This window comes from Grammomys surdaster, unplaced genomic scaffold (assembly GCF_004785775.1).
Source record: "Grammomys surdaster isolate TR1022 unplaced genomic scaffold, NIH_TR_1.0 126133, whole genome shotgun sequence".
Taxonomy (NCBI): domain Eukaryota; kingdom Metazoa; phylum Chordata; class Mammalia; order Rodentia; family Muridae; genus Grammomys; species Grammomys surdaster.
Window position 1 is genome coordinate 2,567,476 of NW_021620941.1, and position 18,976 is coordinate 2,586,451.

Consider the following 18,976-nt stretch of genomic DNA (forward strand, 5'->3'; position numbering starts at 1 on the left):
AGGCTAGAGTCATTCTGAAACAGAGAACCTAATTAAGAAAATGCCCCCACCAGTTTGACCTATGGGAAAGCCTGTGGCACGTTTTCTTAATTGATGATTAATGTGGAAGGGCCCAGCTTACTGTAGGTGTTACCACATCCCTGGGCTGGTAGTTCTGGATTCTACAAGAAAGCAGGCTGAGCAAGCCATGGGGAGCAAGCCAGTAAGCAACACCCCTCCATGGCCTCTGCATCAGCTCCTACCTCCAGGTTCTTCCCTTGACTTCCCTGCATGATGAACTACAAGCTGTAAGATTTAAAAAAACAAAAACAAAAACAAAACAACAACAAAAGAAACCTTTTTCCTCTACAAGCTGCTTTTAGTCATGGTGTTTATCACTACAATAGAAAACTAAGACATATGGTGTGATCCTGTCTCAAAAAAAAAACAAAAAAAACAAAACAAAACATGTGACAAATGATGAGCATGTTGGGTCTGGTGACTTTCACACTAACAGTTTTTGGAAACTGAACATTTACACGTTATATAAAGATCCTAGAGGCCAGATGGATATGGTCAGGGATTTAATGGGGGGGGGGGGTTGGCTAATGGAGTAGTAATAGTAATGTTTCATAGTATACTTCTATGAAATTCTCAAAAACAAAGAATAAAATATAATTAATTTAAAAAGGCAGAGTCAGTAACATACAACCTTTAACAAAGCGACAGCTCCACAGGCTGGGGATATGGTTAGGACAGTGGAGTAGAGACTGTTAAGCACAGCTACATGAACTAGAATTTGTCAGTTTTCCAAAACAGAAACAAGTGGCATGAAAACAACTGAGAGTGAGACCAGTATAAATGCAAATAATATTATAAGTATATTTATGCTTACATATTTATACATATAAAGGATATTGGTTTTCTTATAAATAGCAATTGATGTATATTGCTAGTCTATCTGCATCATTTAATCAATGGAATCTGCTATTTTTCTTCTCAGAAGACTGAGAAGAAGCTGACCAGCTAGCATGTGCTGCTTTTATGGAACCTGGTGAGCAGGTGAACGGAAGTCAACAGTTTCAGAAGGCATGTCCAGAGTCCAGAAGGAGTGAACTCAGCAACTGGGCACTGCCCAGTCACCCCTCCTTGTCCTTCCCAGGGTTCCCGCTCCATTCTGAGGCTGGCTAACCTCAACACAAGGAAATAAAAAAAAAACCTTGCTTTCTAGACAGACTTGATCAGTTTAGGATGCAGACTCACTATAAGCCAGAGCCATTCCCAGGGTGAAATAAGTAACTATTTTTTAAAAGAACTACAGAGGTAGCTTTGCAGAGAAGTGGGACAAAAGGTGGGTAGTGGAGGCAGAAATACGCACCTCAGAATACACATTTGTACTGTATTCTATACTTTATGTCAGAAAATAAACTATTCAAAACAGTTCAATTTATTTTTAAAATAAAATTTCAAACTGCCATAAAGCTTGTAAAACAATATAATCTTTTTAATTACAAATCATGATTTTACAGTTATAAAATTTGGTAAGCACATAAAATCAGACATCAGAAGAGTATAAACAGAATATATTTGTTTCACATCACAAAATGAATCACCAGAGAATTAGAATACCCAAAGTCCTACCAAAATCAAACACCACAAAACATTACACTACAAAGTCTTTCATTAAATAACAATCCCTCTCATTTCAATTTTATAATTATTTTCAGAAGTTCTCACGCCATCCTTAAAAAGTACGCTGGGAGCAGCGGCACACCTGCAAGTCCAGCACTGGGCAGCTCAGGCAGGAAGATCAGGAAAGAGGTCTTCAAGGTCAAAAGAGACAATCAAATGATGGACAGCTAGGTCACACTGCAGGAGGAATGGAGGCACATCTCCACATCAGGGCAAACCTGGGAGCTGTCTGACTAAGCCACTAGCACTCACTGATCAGCAAAAGACCAAGATAAAGGCACTGCTGAACCAAGCAGGAGTGTGCTCTGCTTAACAATGACCCTACCTCAGGGACACAGCCCACACAGTCAAGGCAATAACCACTTTCCCAAGCAGGTGACGGATGGGGGTTCCCAGGCTAGTCACCTGGGCACAAAGAGCCACCACAAGCTGATACTTGTGCTCCCTGCTGTTATACCAGACACACACAGTGCCCAACACAAAGTAAACTCTCAGTCCACATGTACTGAACACCTACTTTAAAAAAAAAAAAAAGGAGGTGATCGGATTTCTTGACACATGAAACTGTACAAACAGGATTTTTATCAGCAAGACCATGGATTGAGTTCAAAGAAAACCAGAACATTTTAAAAAGCCAAAGATCAGGAAAAGATGGCCATGGAAGCAGCAGCTGAAAGCCAACAACATACAGGGCGTTGAGCCTTCCATCGAGGGGGCAGGCCTCCTCCAGTCTTCATGCTATTCTATTATACCCAGGATCAAAGTAATCAATACACTCACGCAATCCAAGAAAAAAGCTTTGAGTATCCTTAACTGGATCTAGAAATGAATAAAACTGATTCTAAAATGTATATGGAAAGAAAAAAAGAGGAAGTGAAGCCAACACTGTAGAACCAAACTGTATGCTTTATCTATCAGATACTAAGATTTGTTTGAAAGCCACAGGGATACAGGTGACAGAGATGGTATGAAGGGACAAATTCTGTAGTGAATTAACAAAACACAGAGTGCCCAGATGGACGTACACACACAGACAGCAGACTTACTCGGCAGTGACACTCTGCACGTGTGCAGGGTGCATGCAGAGGTCAGAGGTTGGGACCAGGTATCTTTACCTCTCTGCCATAGGCACTGAGGCAGGTCTCTCACTTGAACTCTGAACTCCAGGACTCAGCTAGTCTAGTTAGCCATGACCCAGGGATGCTCTGCCTCCTGAGTACGGGGGTTACAGGTGGGCTTCTGCCCCTATCTTGCATCTATAGGGTAGATGAGTATATGGATTCTTGTCCTCACAACTGAGCACAAAGTGAGCCATCCTCTCAAGCCCTGGTAAGGCCCTTCTCAATCAAAGTGTGAGGTCAACATGGAAGGAGAAAAACAACAAACAAACCAAAAACCCTTCACCAATAAAGATCAAAATTCATTCCAGGCAAACTGTGCAATATAAGGAAAGGGTCAAAACCTCCTTGTGACCTTTGGGTAGACACTGTTTTTCATGAAGACTCCCCCCAGCACCTCCCCCCCCCAAAAAAAATCACTAAACAAGACTATGTTAAAATAAAGACGATGTGTCAAGCAGCTGATGGCAGTATGGACCGACACATAGCCGTCATAAATACACTCTTCAGTATGCTAACTAAGACAGTCAATGAAGACATTGTTTCAGAGAAGGCAGCCAGGGGCTGCAGAGGTGGTAGCAGTTACAAGTCCTGGCTGCTCTTCCAGAGGACCCCAGTCGGGTCCAAGCACCCATGTGACAGTCTCAGGAGCTCTGACACCCTCTTTTGGCCTCCACAGGTACTGCACATACATGGTGCACTGACATACATGCAGGCAAAGCACTCATATAAAGCGAAAAGTGGTTTGTTTGTTTGTCTTTTAAAGCAATAACAGTAGTTTTGCTTTAATTAGTCTTAATGTTTTTAGACCTTAAAATAAATCTTGATTATATGGGGGAAAGAGTTGGTTTGTCTCTTTTTAAGATTAATAAAACAGATAAGCTAGCCAAACATACTTTAAAGGTGAAGGAAGGAATGGACTAGAGGGAGGGGGAGAAGGAGACAGGATGAACACACGAATTCTCAATATTAGGAATCTACTACAGACATGAAGAGGATCCCAGGGAGGACTGCGAATGTGGATCAGGTGGCAGAGTGTTTGCCTAGCATTCATGGAGCCCTGGGTTCCAACCCAGCACAGCATAAACCAGGCACAGTGACACACGTCTGTAATCCCAGCGTCAGGAACATGGAGGCAGGAGGATCCGAAGTCCAAGGCCTGGGCTTCATGAGACCTGTCTCAAAAACAGACCAGAGCAGAGCGAGGATAACAAGGGAGCTTTACGAGGGGAAGGACTGTAGGATGCTGAAACACAAGAGGCTCAGGTTCCTCCGAGCAGTGGGAAGGTGCTGGCAAAACAGAGCCCACAGTGTGTTCATCACTTCTACTCCATGGCCAGGACAGAGCTTCACCGAGGTAGTGACTCCATGCTCAGATATCAAGCCGACAGTCACAACCTCTTTATCTATATCATAACCTAATTTTAAAAGTTGTATACAAGTTAAATTAACTAAAAATATAGTATATTCATTCATTCATGCCAAGAAATATTACCAAATATTTAAAGGAAAGCCTGATCCCTGCTACAGCAGGGAGGACCTTGACAACCCTAGACTAACTGGAAAGTGCAGGCACCAAAATATGGGTGTTATCACTACCTTCTGTAAGATACACGACATGGGCAAATTCAAGAAGACAGTACAGCAACAGAGGAGGGAGATGGGAATCATTTTGTGCATGCTGTTTTCCTGCATGTCTGTCTGCACCACACACATGGTGCTCTTGGAGACTATACAACATTGGGCCCTGGACCTGGACTTGCAGATGGCTGTGAGCCGCCATGCAGGCGCTGGGAACTGAACTCCAAGGCTCTAAGCATCTTTCCCAGGCCTGGTATCGTTTTAATGAGTACATGGCTCCAGATTTGCTACAGTAAAAGTTCTAGAGCGCGCAATGGTAATGGTACAGTGCTGTGAACAGGTAATGTCACCGAACTGTACAACTGAATTGGTTCTTTTTAATCAGTATTTTGCAATAAGTAAAAAAGAAGGAAATGGAAGTAACCTCACTGGAAAAGACACCCTAGAATATTGCTAATTGTATAAAATCCCGGGATCCAGAGAAAAGAAGAAACAATCCTCCTGAGAACTCACCAACTCCTCATGAGCAGCCACCAGCTTGCTCAGTCCATGTAACAGGGTTCTTATTAAACAAGATTCCAAGGCTGGAGAGAGCGCAGAGGTTAAGAGCATTTGGTCTCACAGAGAGCCAAGTCTGATCCCCGACCACACAGTGCTTCATAACTGTTCATAACTCCACTTCCAAGATCTGATTCAATGGCCCCTTCTGACCTCCTAAGGTACCAAACATTAGTTACTTAATGAATGAATTAATTAATTAAGAAAAAAGAATGAATGAATGAGAAAGAATGAAAGAAGGGAAGAAAGAAGGAAAGAAAACAACCAAGGGTTAAGGAAAATTATTTATGTTTATACTAGGGGGCTGAACATGTGCAGGAGGGTACACGGCATGTGGAAGCCAGAGGACAACCTTGGGTGTCATTCTTCAGTGCCACTCATCTTTGTTTGTTTGTTGTTTGTTTGAGACGGGGGTTTCTCTGTGTAGCCCTGGCTGTCCTGGAACTCACTCTATAGACCACGCTAGCCTCAAACTTGGAGATGTGCCTATCTCTGCCTCCTAAGTGCGGGGATAAAAGGCATGTGCCACCACCTCCCAGCTTCAATCTTATTTTCTGAGACAAGGTCTCTCTAGGACTTGGGGTTCACAGGAGAGACTTCTGGCCAGCAAGCTGCTGAGATCTTCATGTCTCTGCCTCCAATGCTGGGATTACAAGCAGGTGATAGCATCTGGCTTTTTATGTAGGTATTGGGTATCAAACTTAGGTCCTCATGCTTCCAAGACAAATACTTTACTGACTTAGCTATCTCCCCAGTCCCCAAGATTGTTGTTTTTTTTTTTTTTAAGTGTGTGTGTGTTACATATGTGTGGGTACCTGCAGAGACCAGAAGACTGTATTGGATCTCCTGAAGAGCTGAAGTTACAGATGGCTGTGAGCCACAGGGTGGGTGCTGGGAACTGAACTCTCATCCTCTGGAAGACCAGTAAGTTCTGTGAGTCACTTAGCCATCTCTCCAGCCCCTGAGAAGATTTTAAAACCAAAATAAAACCAAACAAACAAAAACAAAACAAGACAGAGTCTCATAGACTGGCCTCAAACACAAAACTCTCTTGTTTTAGCTCTTCAAGTACTGAAATTCAAGGCATGTGCCACCACCAGACTCTACCGCCGGCCAGCTGCAGTTGCCCCAAGCATCACTGTCCCTTTCCCTCAGCACTCGCTACAGTGTAGTCTATCTGTACCTCCTGTGCTGGAGTTCTGGATGTTCTGCCTCTGTCTCTAAGAGAAAGGTTCTAGGAGGGTGGGAGCTTCATTCTGTTCTCTCCTATTAAAATACTACCTAGCACATGTGTGCACAACAACATTTGTAGAAGAAAAGGGAAACACCGAAGAAAAGTTTACTTCTAAATAGTTTCAATACTCCTAACAGTGGATTTTCTTAGGCAAGACACTAAAATGTTAAAAGAATGTACAGAACATAAAAAAATACTATAGGGGCTGGAGAGATGGCTCAGTGATTAAGAGCACTGACTGCTCTTCCAGAGGTCCTGAGTTCAATTCCCAGCAACCACATGGTGGCTCACAGCCATCTGTAATGGGATCTGATGCCGTCTACTGGTGTGTCTGAAGACAGTGACAGTGAACTCATATAAACAAAATAAACAAATCTGTTTTAAAAATACCATAGATTCCATTTCTTCCTTCTCTTTACATATGAGTAAATCCTTTTCACCCTGAGTGATCCCGGCAAACGTTACCATCTGCTTTCTTACCCCTTGAAAATTCATCGCCAACACTACCAACTACCACCATCAGCATGACCACAATTCCTCAACATCACAGTCACTACTGCCATTACAACCACATTGCTCACCACCAGCAAAACCCCATTACCCACTACCTTGACTTCCAACTTGTATTCGGCCCAACACTATGTGTTAGGCCCAGGAAGTCAACTCTAGAAAAACCAGTCTATGGAGGATGAAGTGCAGTTTGGAACTAAAATCCAGTCTTTGAGATAAAAAGCCCTCAGAGTCTAAGGAAACTGACTGATCTTCAAACAAGACTTAAGCAGTTCCACAAAAAGTGTGCAGCAAAGCAGTGCTCATTTCAGTCACTGTTCTAGATCACAAGTCTCTCTGTTTCTATTATGAAACCGCGAATTTTGTTGTAGAAAGTATCTGGAACGTCACAACGATTAAGAAGGGCTAGCGACCCCTGCGTCTGCCTGAATAGGAGGTAGAGGAAAGAAGACGGCTAAGCTGGAGTTCAGGCCACACTGGCCTATAAAGCAAGACCTGTCTCAAAAAAATGTAGTTTCCTTCTTCCCATTCCCACTAAATCTCAATTCCCGATAAACAGCAACTTTGTTTAAAATCCTTCCATATTTCGTCTACATATGGAATAAGTAATTATTTATTTTTAAAAATGAGGCCAAACCATACAGACCAATCCTCTAAATGGCTTTCTTCCATTTACTGCAATGTGGGGTGGCTTTCCCTGATGGTCTCTCAAGTATATGGAGGGGAGGTGGCTTCTGCTGCTGAGCATACTGAGTTTCATCCCCACCACCCAGAGTGCTGTGAGAAGTGAGTGTGCAAAGTTGCCTTCTGCCTTCTACATACACGACAGTCACGCCCAAACACACACAGAGACAATAAAGAAATCAATTACAAATTAAACAGAGCCAGGCAGTAGCGGTGCACACCTTTGACCCAGACCTTGGAGGCAGAGGCAGGTGGATCTCTGAATTTGAGGCCACCCTGGTCTACAGAGTAAGTTCTGGAACAACCAGAGCTACACAGAGAGTCTCTATCTAGGGGTCGGGGGAGAGAATAGAACATACCTTTGTGTGCCTTGAATAGACTTCCCACAATGAAAGATCCATTTGGTTGGTTGGTTGGTTGGTTGGTTGGTTGGTTTTATTGAGACATGGTCTATGTGGCCCTGGCTGACCTAGAACTTGCTATGTAGATCAAACTGGCCTCAAACTCAGAGATCTTCTAGCTTCTGCCTCTTGAGTGCTAGGATTAAAAGTGTACACCACCACACTGATCAAAGTCTGTACTTTTTAATCTCAGGCCTCTTTACACTTTTAGAAAATCAATGATTGCCCACAGACTTTTAGTTTATAGTACTCATCTCAAATACTACACACCTTAGAAACTAAAATTGGGTCGGGCTTTTAATCCCAGCACTCAGGAGGCAGAGACAGTCAGATCTTTGAGTTTGAGGTAGCCTGGTCTACAGAGTTCCAGGACAGCCAGGGCTACACAGAGAAGCCCTGTCTCAAAAACAAAAAACAAAAAACAAACAAACAAACAAACAAATTCTAAACTTAAAATTTTTTTGGTTTTTTTGGGGGGGCGGGGTTGTTTTGTTTTTGTTTTTCAAGACAGGGTTTCTCTGTGTAGCCCTGGCTGTCCTGGAACTCACTCTGTAGACCAGGCTGGCCTTGAACTCAGAAATCCACCTGCCTCTACCTCCCAAGTGCTGGGATTAAAGGTGTGTGCCCGGCTTAAAATTGACATTTTTAGACTCCGATGCTCACTGCTCTTTTCTACAGTTACATTGAAACTCTTCCCTCACCTTGCAGTCTGAAGGCACCTCTCACCCTTGTGTGACCTTGTATCACATATGATCTACTAATCCCTTAGAAAATACTGTCTCCCTGACCACACCTGGTATGGACAGCACAATAGCAATACAAATTCTCTAAAACCAGCAATTTTCCTCAAAAGGAAAGACAAATTTTAGTATGAATAACTACAATCTATCAGTTGAAGTTTCAAGTAAAAATGGTAGTCCAAAAAAGAAAAATTAAAAAGTGGCTAGTTCAGGTCACCATGCAAACAACTGCTCCAGTGTTGTTACTGGGGACACCACCTCACTTCAGTACACAGCTCAAGGTTTATATGCAGTCCTGTTAGACCTCAGAGTATCAAAAGGGTATGTGCATAGGCCGGTAAGATGGGTTAGAAAAGCTTGCCATGAAAGCTTGACAAACTGAGTTGGTTCCTGGAATCCAAGCACGGGTAAAAGGAGACAATGGACTTCTCATAGTTATCTGTCCTCTGACCTAACCTACACACACACACACACACACACACACACACACACACATGCATCCCAGACACACATTCTCTCCCCCATCAATAACAGTAATTATTTTTTATACATATACACAAAAGGACGAAGGCAGGTTGGCAGCACCAACAATTTCAATACTTGGGAGGTAGAGACAAGAGGATCAGACAGGCCAACGTCACTCTGCTACACACTGAGTTACAGGCCTGCTTAAACTTCACACTGAGTTACAGGCCTGCCTAAGCTACACACTGAGTTACAGGCCTGCTTAAACTTCACACTAAGTTACAGGCCTGCCTAAGCTACACACTGAGTTACAGGCCTGCCTAAGCTACACACTGAGTTACAGGCCTGCCTAAGCTACACAAGACCCTGTCTCTCCTCTGAATCCCAGAAAAGTATCAGAGATACCTAGGTCAGGATTCCTTGATGTGACTTTCCTGGGTAGCTAGCTGTATTTTAGTTTAGCCAGAACTCTCTGAAAGTCTCCACCAACTTTCAGAAGTTACATCATATTCAGCAGATAACAATGTTTTAAGTTGTGAATTTGAAGGACCTTAACAAATTGTCACTGCCGTCTACCTCCAACAATGCTAAAAACAACTGATACGCCGGGCAGTGGTGGTGCACACCTTTAATCCCAGCACTTGGGAGGCAGAGGCAGGTGGACTTCTGAGTTCGAAGCTAGCCTGGTCTACAGAGTGAGTTCCAGGACAGCCAGGGCTACACAGAGAAACCCTGTCTAGAAAAACCAAAAAAAAAAAAAAAAACAACTGATTCAAGGTAGAGGAAAAAACCAAGGTGCCCACACTTACTTAAGTTGAAGTAGTTGTGTATAAGAAAACAGGCTAGAGAGATGGTCAAGAAAAAACATGCCCTGCCTTTACAGCTTCAAGGAGGAGCTTCAGGGAGGAGCCTCAGGGAGGAGCCTCAGGGAGGAGCCTCAGGGAGGAGCCTCAGGGAGGAGCTGATGTCTCTGGCCTCTACAGGCACCTGCACTTCTGTGCACATACCTGCACATACACATAATTAAAAATAACTAAAAGGAGCAGAGTAACAGCTTGGTGATTAAGAGCACTGGCTGCTCTTCTAAAGGACCCGGGTTCAATTCCCAGCAACCCACATGGCAGCTCACAACCACCTGTAACTCCAGTTCCAGGGTTTCCAGCACCCTCTTCTGGCCTCTGCAGGCTCTTGCACACATGTGGTGCACAGACATACATGCAGATAAAATACAGACACATAAATTTTTTAAAATAATTACAACAAGTAAAAGAAAATAAAAGATAAAAAGGAAAAACTAACATCATCATCAAAAAGAGGTCCTGGAGAGAGAGAGAGAGAGAGAGAGAGAGAGAGAGAGAGAGCTCTGCAGTTAAGAGAGAGCTCTGCAGTTAAGAGAGAGCTCTGCAGTTAAGAGAGAGCTCTGCAGTTAAGAGAGAGCTCTGCAGTTAAGAGCGAGCTCTGCAGTTAAGAACATGGCTGCTCTTACAGAGGACCCAGGGTCAGTTCCCAGAATCCACACAAGTGCCTCATGACTATTTGTAACTCCAGTTCCAGGCATCCAACATCCTCTTCTGACCTCAAGGGTGCCAGATACAAAGGTGGTACCCATGCAAACACACAAACACACACACACACATGCACGCGCACAAAACATTCATACATATAAAACAAAATAAACCTTACAAAAAGAAAACTTCAATTACCTACTATAAGTTCACTGTAATAACTGTTATTAAATACTTATGACTGAATTTCAAAGCATACAAGACCCTGGCATAAGCTATATTTGCTTATGTACAGTTACTGTATGAGGGCTCAATTGCTATTTCAATATTAAGTACAAAGTTTGAGAAATATCAGGCTGCCACAGTACAACCAGGACTCTATCTAACTGGCTCCTGGCTGTCGTCTGCCGCCTTAGTTTAACCTGCCCTCAACTGTTAGTCAACAGCACAACATGTGCTGTCAGCCTTATGAACCAAATAAGTTCATAAAAAATGGTGGCAAAGGCAACTAAGCAGGAAGAAAAGGTGACAAAAGCGCCATCAGCGAGGATGGGGCTGTTCCTTAGAGAAATCGACACAACCCCTCTCAGTTTAGGAGGCACACTGCTTCCACACTCAACTTTTCCCACCTAGCTCCAAAGCAAGAAGATTCAAGTACAGCTCATTACTGAGAAGGTCAAAAGATAGCATGTTCTGCTCTTAACCTTTGTGTGCACAAACCACTTTGAAGATGTAAGCAATAAAGGACATCCACACACAGGAGGTAGACTCCCAGCCTTCAGTGAGAGCCTACAGGAGGACCTAGGGATGCTTCAGAGCCACTTAAGTCCAACCCCTCCCCCATGAAATGCTGGCCCCCAAACAGTTAAAGGGCTTGTCCTGTGTCAACAGTGAACCAGAAAAGGACTCAGGCAACAAACAGCAACTCAACCTGACTGAATAAATTCAGTTTTCTTATACAAAGAACTGTTTTACCAATTTTGCTACTATAGTAGCAAGAAAAATGTTAAGGAGAATCAGAAGGAATTGACACAAGTATTGTTTCAGAAACTTCTTTGATGCTTAAGGAAAAACAATGATCAGAAACCTGGAAAGCACTCACCGTGTTCCACAAAGACATTGCAGTGTGGGCCCCCGTGCCTCGATGAGTCCCTCTTCCCTGCCCCTTTGATAAAATGCAGGGTGGGCAAACTTGGCCTTCTTTGGTCCCCAAGAACTTTTCCAGGCTGCTGCCCCATAAAGCAATGATAGGCGCCCCTTTCCAGAAGAGGGTTCAAGATCTTCCAGAATGGGGGTTAACAGGCAACAGTATATACTCACACCACCGACTTGGGTCGATCACAGACAGACAACTTCCAGGAGAAAGGGAAGCTAGGTTTGAGGTCAGACATGTAAACAGGAGTCTGGAATTCTTTTCCAAGGTTTTCCAAGTTTGAAATAATGTAACCACAATGCTACATAAAAGTTTTTTGAATCTAAGTCTATGTTGCAGGCTGAGAAACACTTTCTTTGCAAGAGAAAAACTTCAGATAAAAATATTCACAGGGAAGTCAGAAAAGGGCCGACAGCATTGAAAGTCATTCCAACTCCCCAGCGCGATGGGAACGCTGAGCTTCTGTGTTCTCTGCAATCTTTCCTGTGGAAGTCAACCAATCCCCTATCTCTGTCTCTTCATCTTGTAACAAATTTCCTGCCACTTTCGCTTCCCTGCCCTGGTCTCCGGAAAATGACACGGGTTACACAGATCTCAACGAGAGCTTGCTCTCCACTCTGCCGAGAAGGAATGCATGACCAGCAACTTTTAAGTCCGCTTTTTAAAAGGCCTGTGAAACCAATCCAGACTTTTCCTTTGCATTAAAGTTTTGGGCTGCACTGAGACCAATGGGGCTGTAGGTGACATTGGAAGAAATCAGGACATCGGAGGCCGGCGGAAGCAATCTGGGAGGACCCCCGGAGATCTCGACAGCAGAGAGATGATTTGAATGAGGGGCTCCGTGGCAAACTTGAGGTTGAAATCGAGCGAAGGGCGGCCTGGGGTGAGAAAGAGACTTCCCCAGGCAGGGCGCGGGCGGCTTACTCGGGGGCGACGCTCCTCCTCAGTTAACAGGGTGTCCCAGGTAGGGAGAAACTGAGACCACTCTGGGTGTCCCAGAGCCAGATCAGGGCTACGAGGGACGAAGTGTTCCCGCGGTCCCGAACCAAGAGGCAGCCACAGGGTAGGAGGCCCGGAGCCTTAGCTGCCCGGAGCCCAGGGGTCTCTACCAGAGACACCCCTCCTCCGGTCCTGGACTCTGCCGCCGCCGCCGAGGAGTCACATGCCCGGCTCTGAGGAGGAACCCGGGTTCTCCAGCCAGTGGGAGTTGTGCCGCTGAAGGGCTTCTCAGCCGCAGGACCCGGCACCCGGCTCCAGCTCCGGCACCTCTCAAGGATAGACACCGACCCCCGAGGCCGCCATGATGGATTACGAGCCGCGCCACAACGAGGCCAGGCCCCGCCCCCGGTCCCGCCCCCAGCGACGCCGGAATTCCCCGAGCGAGGTCCGATAGGCCACCGGCGCCGCTCTCCTACACACTGCCACACCTTCGGGTTCCAGCCTCACTGCCTGCGACAGCCCAGCTCTGCACGACCTTTTAAAGGTAGCTTTTCTGAGCTCAAGGTGAGAGATGAGGAAGCGCCCGCCCCGTCTGCTTTATTATTGGTCGTCGATAACCAGTCAGTCCCCCCCCCAACCACCATTCCAATTGGCCAATCAGAGCAAGAGCCGACAGCTAGCATCGGTCGGTGCTGCCAGCAGGAATGCTGGGACCTGTAGTCCCGGCGCCCATAGGCTGTTCGCTGAGGCCCAAGCCTCCAGCACTTATAGCTACAGAGCTAGCCCCGCCTCCTGGGAGCCGGTGGACTCCGGTCAGCCGACCTCTTCAGTGCTCTAGGAGCAAGACCGCAGGAGATTCAGAGACAGGAGAAAACTACGGGTTGGAGTTTCCCAGAACTGGAGTTGGATTACTTCTTTGAGCCTTATTGGGGAGAAACTTTTGGCACGCTCCTAGAAATCAAGATGACGGGTGAGTTACATCCTCATCACTTGAGAAAGGCCCAACTATGGGAACCTGGGAAAAAGTATTGAGAAAGCAAACCATCCATGGTCCTTTGGGATAGGAGGTTGAAGAAACAGCACAGAGTATGCCAGGTGAGATCGTGCATTCGTGTATGTTTGTACTAGTATAAATCCTATCACAGGTGAGGCATGTGCCCTCATAAAACTCGAAGTTAGACGAAATTTGTCCAGGTTATCAGACCTCAAAAGTCTGAGAAACTACCCCACACCTGTGAAAGTTCACCCTCTAATCTCCTAGTCTTCATTGTCCCAATTACCAGGACACATTTCTAAAAGGGCCCATTCATCACAGAACTCACACTGTAGCCACTTTTATATAAAATGCTTTACCATATGCAATGCTGTTCCCATTACACAGATGGAAAAGCATTCATAGCTGTGGTTGAAGTGTCCTTTAAAAGATGCTACTTCTTGCTCAAAAGCATGGCTTTTCTACTGAAGCACTCAGTACCAAATAATTGTTCAACTAAGAAAGAAAATGACATTCGGATTATTAAAGAACAGTCATGTGGCTGGGTGATAGTGGCCCATGACTTTATTGCCAGCACTCAGGAGGCAGAAGTAGACGGAGCTCTGTGAGTTCGAGGCCAGCCTGGTCTACAGAGCAAGTTCCAGGGCAGCCAGGACTACACAGACTCTGTATCAAAACAAAACAAAAACAGAAACAAAATGTCACTTGAAATACTGTGAAGCAATTGAAAATTTATGCCCAGATTTATCACTGGAATTTATAAAATCATTCACAGAATACTCTGATTGTCACATTATTTGAATTGCAATTTGGCTGTCCAGCTTCCTCTTACCTAGCACTGCCAGTCTTCACATGGACGCCCCTGCTCCCCTCTTACTACCCATGCTCACCCTGATAATGGTTTTTTTTTTTTCTTTTGAAAGGTCTATTTTTTAATCCCTGTCCTTGTTTTAACCATTTTCTTTCCCTACCCCACATTCTTCATTTTTTGGTTAAACTTTAAAAGAACAAGCAAAGCAACTTTTTAAAAAGTTTTTTTTGTTGTTGTTTTGTTTTTTTGAAGACAGAGTTTCTCTGTGTAGTCCTGGATGTCCTAGAACTCACTCTGTAAACCAGGCTGGCCTTTGAACTCAGAAATCTGCCTGTCTCTGCCTCTCAAGTGTTGAGATTAAAGGTGTGCACCACCACTGCCCGGCAAAAGATTTCTTTTTATTTACATACATGTATGTGTGCTTGACCGAGTTTATGTGCACCACTGCTATGTCTGTCGCTAACAGATGCTAAAGGGCATCAGAACCCCCGGATCGGACATGGTTAAGAGCTTGACACCAAACCAGAACATTTGTAAAAGTAGTAAGTCCTCTTGATTGCAACTCTTCAATAAATAGTTCTTGACTAACATTAGTCAGATTTAGGTTTTGAGAGAACTTCCAGCCAGGCGGCCCTTAATCTCTGAGAGTGCCCTTGGACTTCTGATCTCTCTACAACCAGCTCAAAAGGGTCAGGGTTACTGGTTTGTTCTACTAAACTGGGCTTAAGTAGTGCTAGGGTTGGAACATAGAGCCTGAAGAATGTAGGCAAGTACCAAAGCGGCTACACCACCAGTTCTGGCAGTGAGCACCCATCTCCTAAGCACCTGTTCCTGCTGTTGGCGTACAGCATTGAGTAGGGCTATCTTACTCTCTGGGACAGAAGGAACAGGCAGTCAGTTGGCAAAACAAGCAGTGATCCAAAGATCAGTTTGGGAGCTGCAGAGATGCTAAGCTGTTAAATCCACTGGCTGCTCTTCCAGAGGACCCAGGTTATAATTCCCAGCACCCACATGACAATTTACAACCACATGTAACTCTGATTCCAAAAAGATCTGATGCCCTTGCTGGCCTTGGAGGGGACCTGGCATACCACATGGTACACAGACATACAAGCAGACAAAACACCCATACACCTTTAGAAATACATTCAGTCTCCATGCAGCAACCTACACTCCTGGGTCCACAGCCTTTCAGTTGGTTTGCCCTATGCTCAGACCTGGCTGTGGCACCCTCTTAAAGCTGCAATCCGTCCTTCATTCAGTTGCCTGGGACTCCTGTCATTTTCTTCCCCTAAATTGGTTTCCTCGTCTAAAAGCAAGGGACACTGCTACTGTCTGGTAGTCTTGAGATGATTTTGCCCTTGGTCTCCCAGCCTCAGCTCTGCCTCGCTGTCCTCACTGCAGGGCTGTGCAGTAGGCAGCCTTATCCCACGCCATCAGCTCTCATCCTGTTTTCTTTCAGATGAGCTCCAAGCCCCATCTGTAATTCTCTTCCAAGAGATGTATTACTTTTGGTTATTTGTTCCTCTCTTTTGTTTGAGGCAGAACCGGTTTCTCTGGGTAGCCCTGGCTATCCCGGAACTCACTCTGTAGACTAGGCTGGCCTCCCAAATCAGAGATCCGCCAGCCTGCCTGCCCCCCTAGTGATGAGATCAAAGGTGTGTGCCACCACTATCCAGCTTATCAATTCCTCCTAAAGACTTATTGTTGACTTCAGAAGCTTTCAGTGAGGACAGCCTACATCACCTGGAAATGTTCCTGGGGTTTTTCTTTGGTCTCCTTCATTCTCTTGGCCAAAAGTTGAGCATATCCTGCAGCTAAAATCCTGGTGTTTCTTAGCATACTGTTGTTTCAAGACAATGCATGGATGCTTATGCTGCAGGATAGTGAAGAACTGGGCACTGAGTCTTGGGTGCTCTGGTCCCGAGCTTCTTTCCTTCTTCATGGGCTTTCTAACAATGGTGGGAATCATCTTTTGATACTAAAAAGCTTTCAGATTCTGCTAGCTCTTTTGGACCCAATAACCAAGGTACGGTAGGATGTGTCAGCCCGTGGATAGTCTTCATTACTGTTTTTTTTTTTTTTTTTTGGTTTTTCGAGACAGAGTTTCTCTGTATAGCCTGGGCTGTCCTGGAACTCACTCTGTAGACCAGGCTGGCCTCGAACTCAGAAATCCGCCTGTCTCTGCCTCCCAAGTGCTGGGATTAAAGGCGTGTGCCACCACCGCCCGGCCATTCCTGTTTTTCTTACAGGAATGAAAACAGACTTGCACTTCCCCCTCCAGTCCTCCCTGGTCTCTCACAGGAACGCCCCTTACTCTACAGCTGGTGCTCTGTGGGTCAAGACATCTTGCTTCATGGGAAAACCTTGTTTGTTGTTCCCACCACTGAGTCTGACCACATAACCCTCCATTCCTCCCCCAGAGCATCAGCTACTTCTGTGGCCATACGCGTCTCAGAAAATAGACACTTGGACTGGAGAGATGCCTCAGTGGTTAAGAGCACTGTCCTTTCAGAGGTCCTGAGTTCAATTCCCAGCAACCACATGGTGGCTCACAACCATCTGTAATGGGATCTGATGCCCTCTTCTGGTGTGTCTGAAGACAGCTACAGTACACTCATATATAAAACAAAGAAATCTTTTTTAAAAAGTACGAAGCTTGTGTTCACCATCCAGTTCAATGAGTTTCTGATGACTCCGGGCTGGGAAGGAGATAGTCACCATCATTCCCAGCTGACTGCTTAGGAGGTACCATGAAAAACAAGCAAGATACACTACTTAACCATACTTAACACTGGAAAACCTTTAAGGGTTCAAACTGCAGAATGCAGAATGCAGCAAGTATCTGATAGAATGTTAAACCAATGGGTTTTGTTTGTTTGGTTTTACCAAAACAGGGTTTCTCTGTGTAACAACCCTGGCTGTCCTGGAACTCACTTTATAGACCAGGTTGGCCTGGAACTCAGAAATCCATCTGTCTCTGCCTCCCAAGTGCTAGAATTGAAGGCATATACACGCCACCACAGCCCAGCTTTTAACCAATGTTTGATGCATCTTGTACAGCTTATACAACCTGGATTAAAAGTAGTTCAACTCAATCTAATTTTGTCCTTACTATCATAAAGCAAAGCTCAGTAACAAAATTTCAGCTTAAATCTTACAGCCCACTGTAGTTACACTTACCAACAGTGCCCTCTGCTGGGCTATAAAAGCACAGATCTCTGCAGAGCTGCCTTGAAGCAGACTTTCAGTGTCTTGCCAGCAGCTTGGGAGAAACAGGTAAGGAGTTTAAGTGGGACTCAGACTCCCATTCCCAGTCCCTTAACAGGTGAACAACCTGTGAACTTCCAAAATTTGTGACAGGCAAGCCCACCTGAAATTGCAGTACAGATTCAGGGAATTGAGTTACCTGTGGATCCCTCAAATAGAGGTTAAATTAAAAGTTGTCATCTGTGACCCTGTCTCAAAAACACACATACACAAAGTTGTCTACTGACTGGTGTTGTGTGATAACTAATCTTGATTGTAACATGATAGGTTTTGGAATCACCATGGAAACGGCCTCCAGACTGTTGTTCTGTTGAGCTCCTAGACTGGCGTGAGGTGGGAAGAACCGCCCTAACTGGACAGCACCATTTCACTAGCTAGAGTTTGTGCTGGGTACAAAAGAGAAAGCCAAGCATTGGCATTCCTGCTTCCTGACCTGGATACAATGTAACCAGCTACCACAAGCTCCTGCCACCATGACTGACTGGGCAGAGCTAGCTAGACTCCCTAGGTTATTTAAAATAGTAAAAAATAAAGACAAAAAGCCAGGTACATCTTAATTCCAGCACTGAGGAGAGGCAGGGCAAAGGTGAATCTCATGTGAGTTTGAGGCTAACTTGGGTAACAGAGTGAGTTCCAGGGCAGCCAGGGCTACATAGAAAGAGCCTGTCACCAAAAAGGAAATAAAAATAAAGATAAATAGAAATGAAGTTGGAAGGGGGACTTTTTGGAGCTGAACCTGGAAAAGTGGGGATGGACACAATCAAAATAAACTATACACTTATGAAATGCCCACATGATCTCTCATTATTTGGGGGCTTTACTTTTTTTTTTTGAAACAGGGTTTCTTGCCAGGCGGTGGTGGTGCACGCCTTTAATCCCACCACTTGGGAGACAGAGGCAGGCAGATTTCTGAGTTCGAGAGTTTGAGGCTAGCCTGGTCTACAAAGTGAGTTCCAGGACAGCCAGGGCTACACAGAGAAACCCTGTCTCCAAAAACCAAAAAGAAAGAAAGAAAGAGAAAGAAAGAAAGAAAGAAAGAAAGAAAGAAAGAAAGAAAGAGGGTTTCTCTGTGTAGCCCTTGCTGTCTTCGAACCTGCTCTGTAGACCAGGCTGGCCTCGAACTCACAGAGATCTGCCTGCCTCTGCTCTTGAGTGCTGAGATTAAAGGTGTGCACCACCACAGTCCAGCTGTTTCGTTTTTTTGAAACAGGATCTCTATGTAACCTTGGCTATGTAAAACAGACTGGACTTGAACTCAAGAGATCCGCCATACCCAGCATCCAAAGAAATTCTTTAAAAGTTTATTAACTAGCAGTGCTCAGTAATGTCCTTTCCTAGGAGT

General features: G+C 44.9%; 1 protein-coding gene across 1 annotated transcript in view; it reads right to left on the reverse strand.

The window, feature by feature from the left end:
• Abl1 (ABL proto-oncogene 1, non-receptor tyrosine kinase) overlaps window positions 1-12,944 on the reverse strand; it is a 99,829-nt gene extending 86,885 nt beyond the window's left edge. The window contains exon 1 of the mRNA XM_028756924.1: window positions 11,570-12,944. Within this exon, the coding sequence (XP_028612757.1) occupies window positions 11,570-11,705 (136 nt within the window). The 5' untranslated portion in view covers window positions 11,706-12,944. The remainder of the gene's footprint in view (window positions 1-11,569) is intronic.
• Window positions 12,945-18,976: the final 6,032 nt, after the last annotated feature.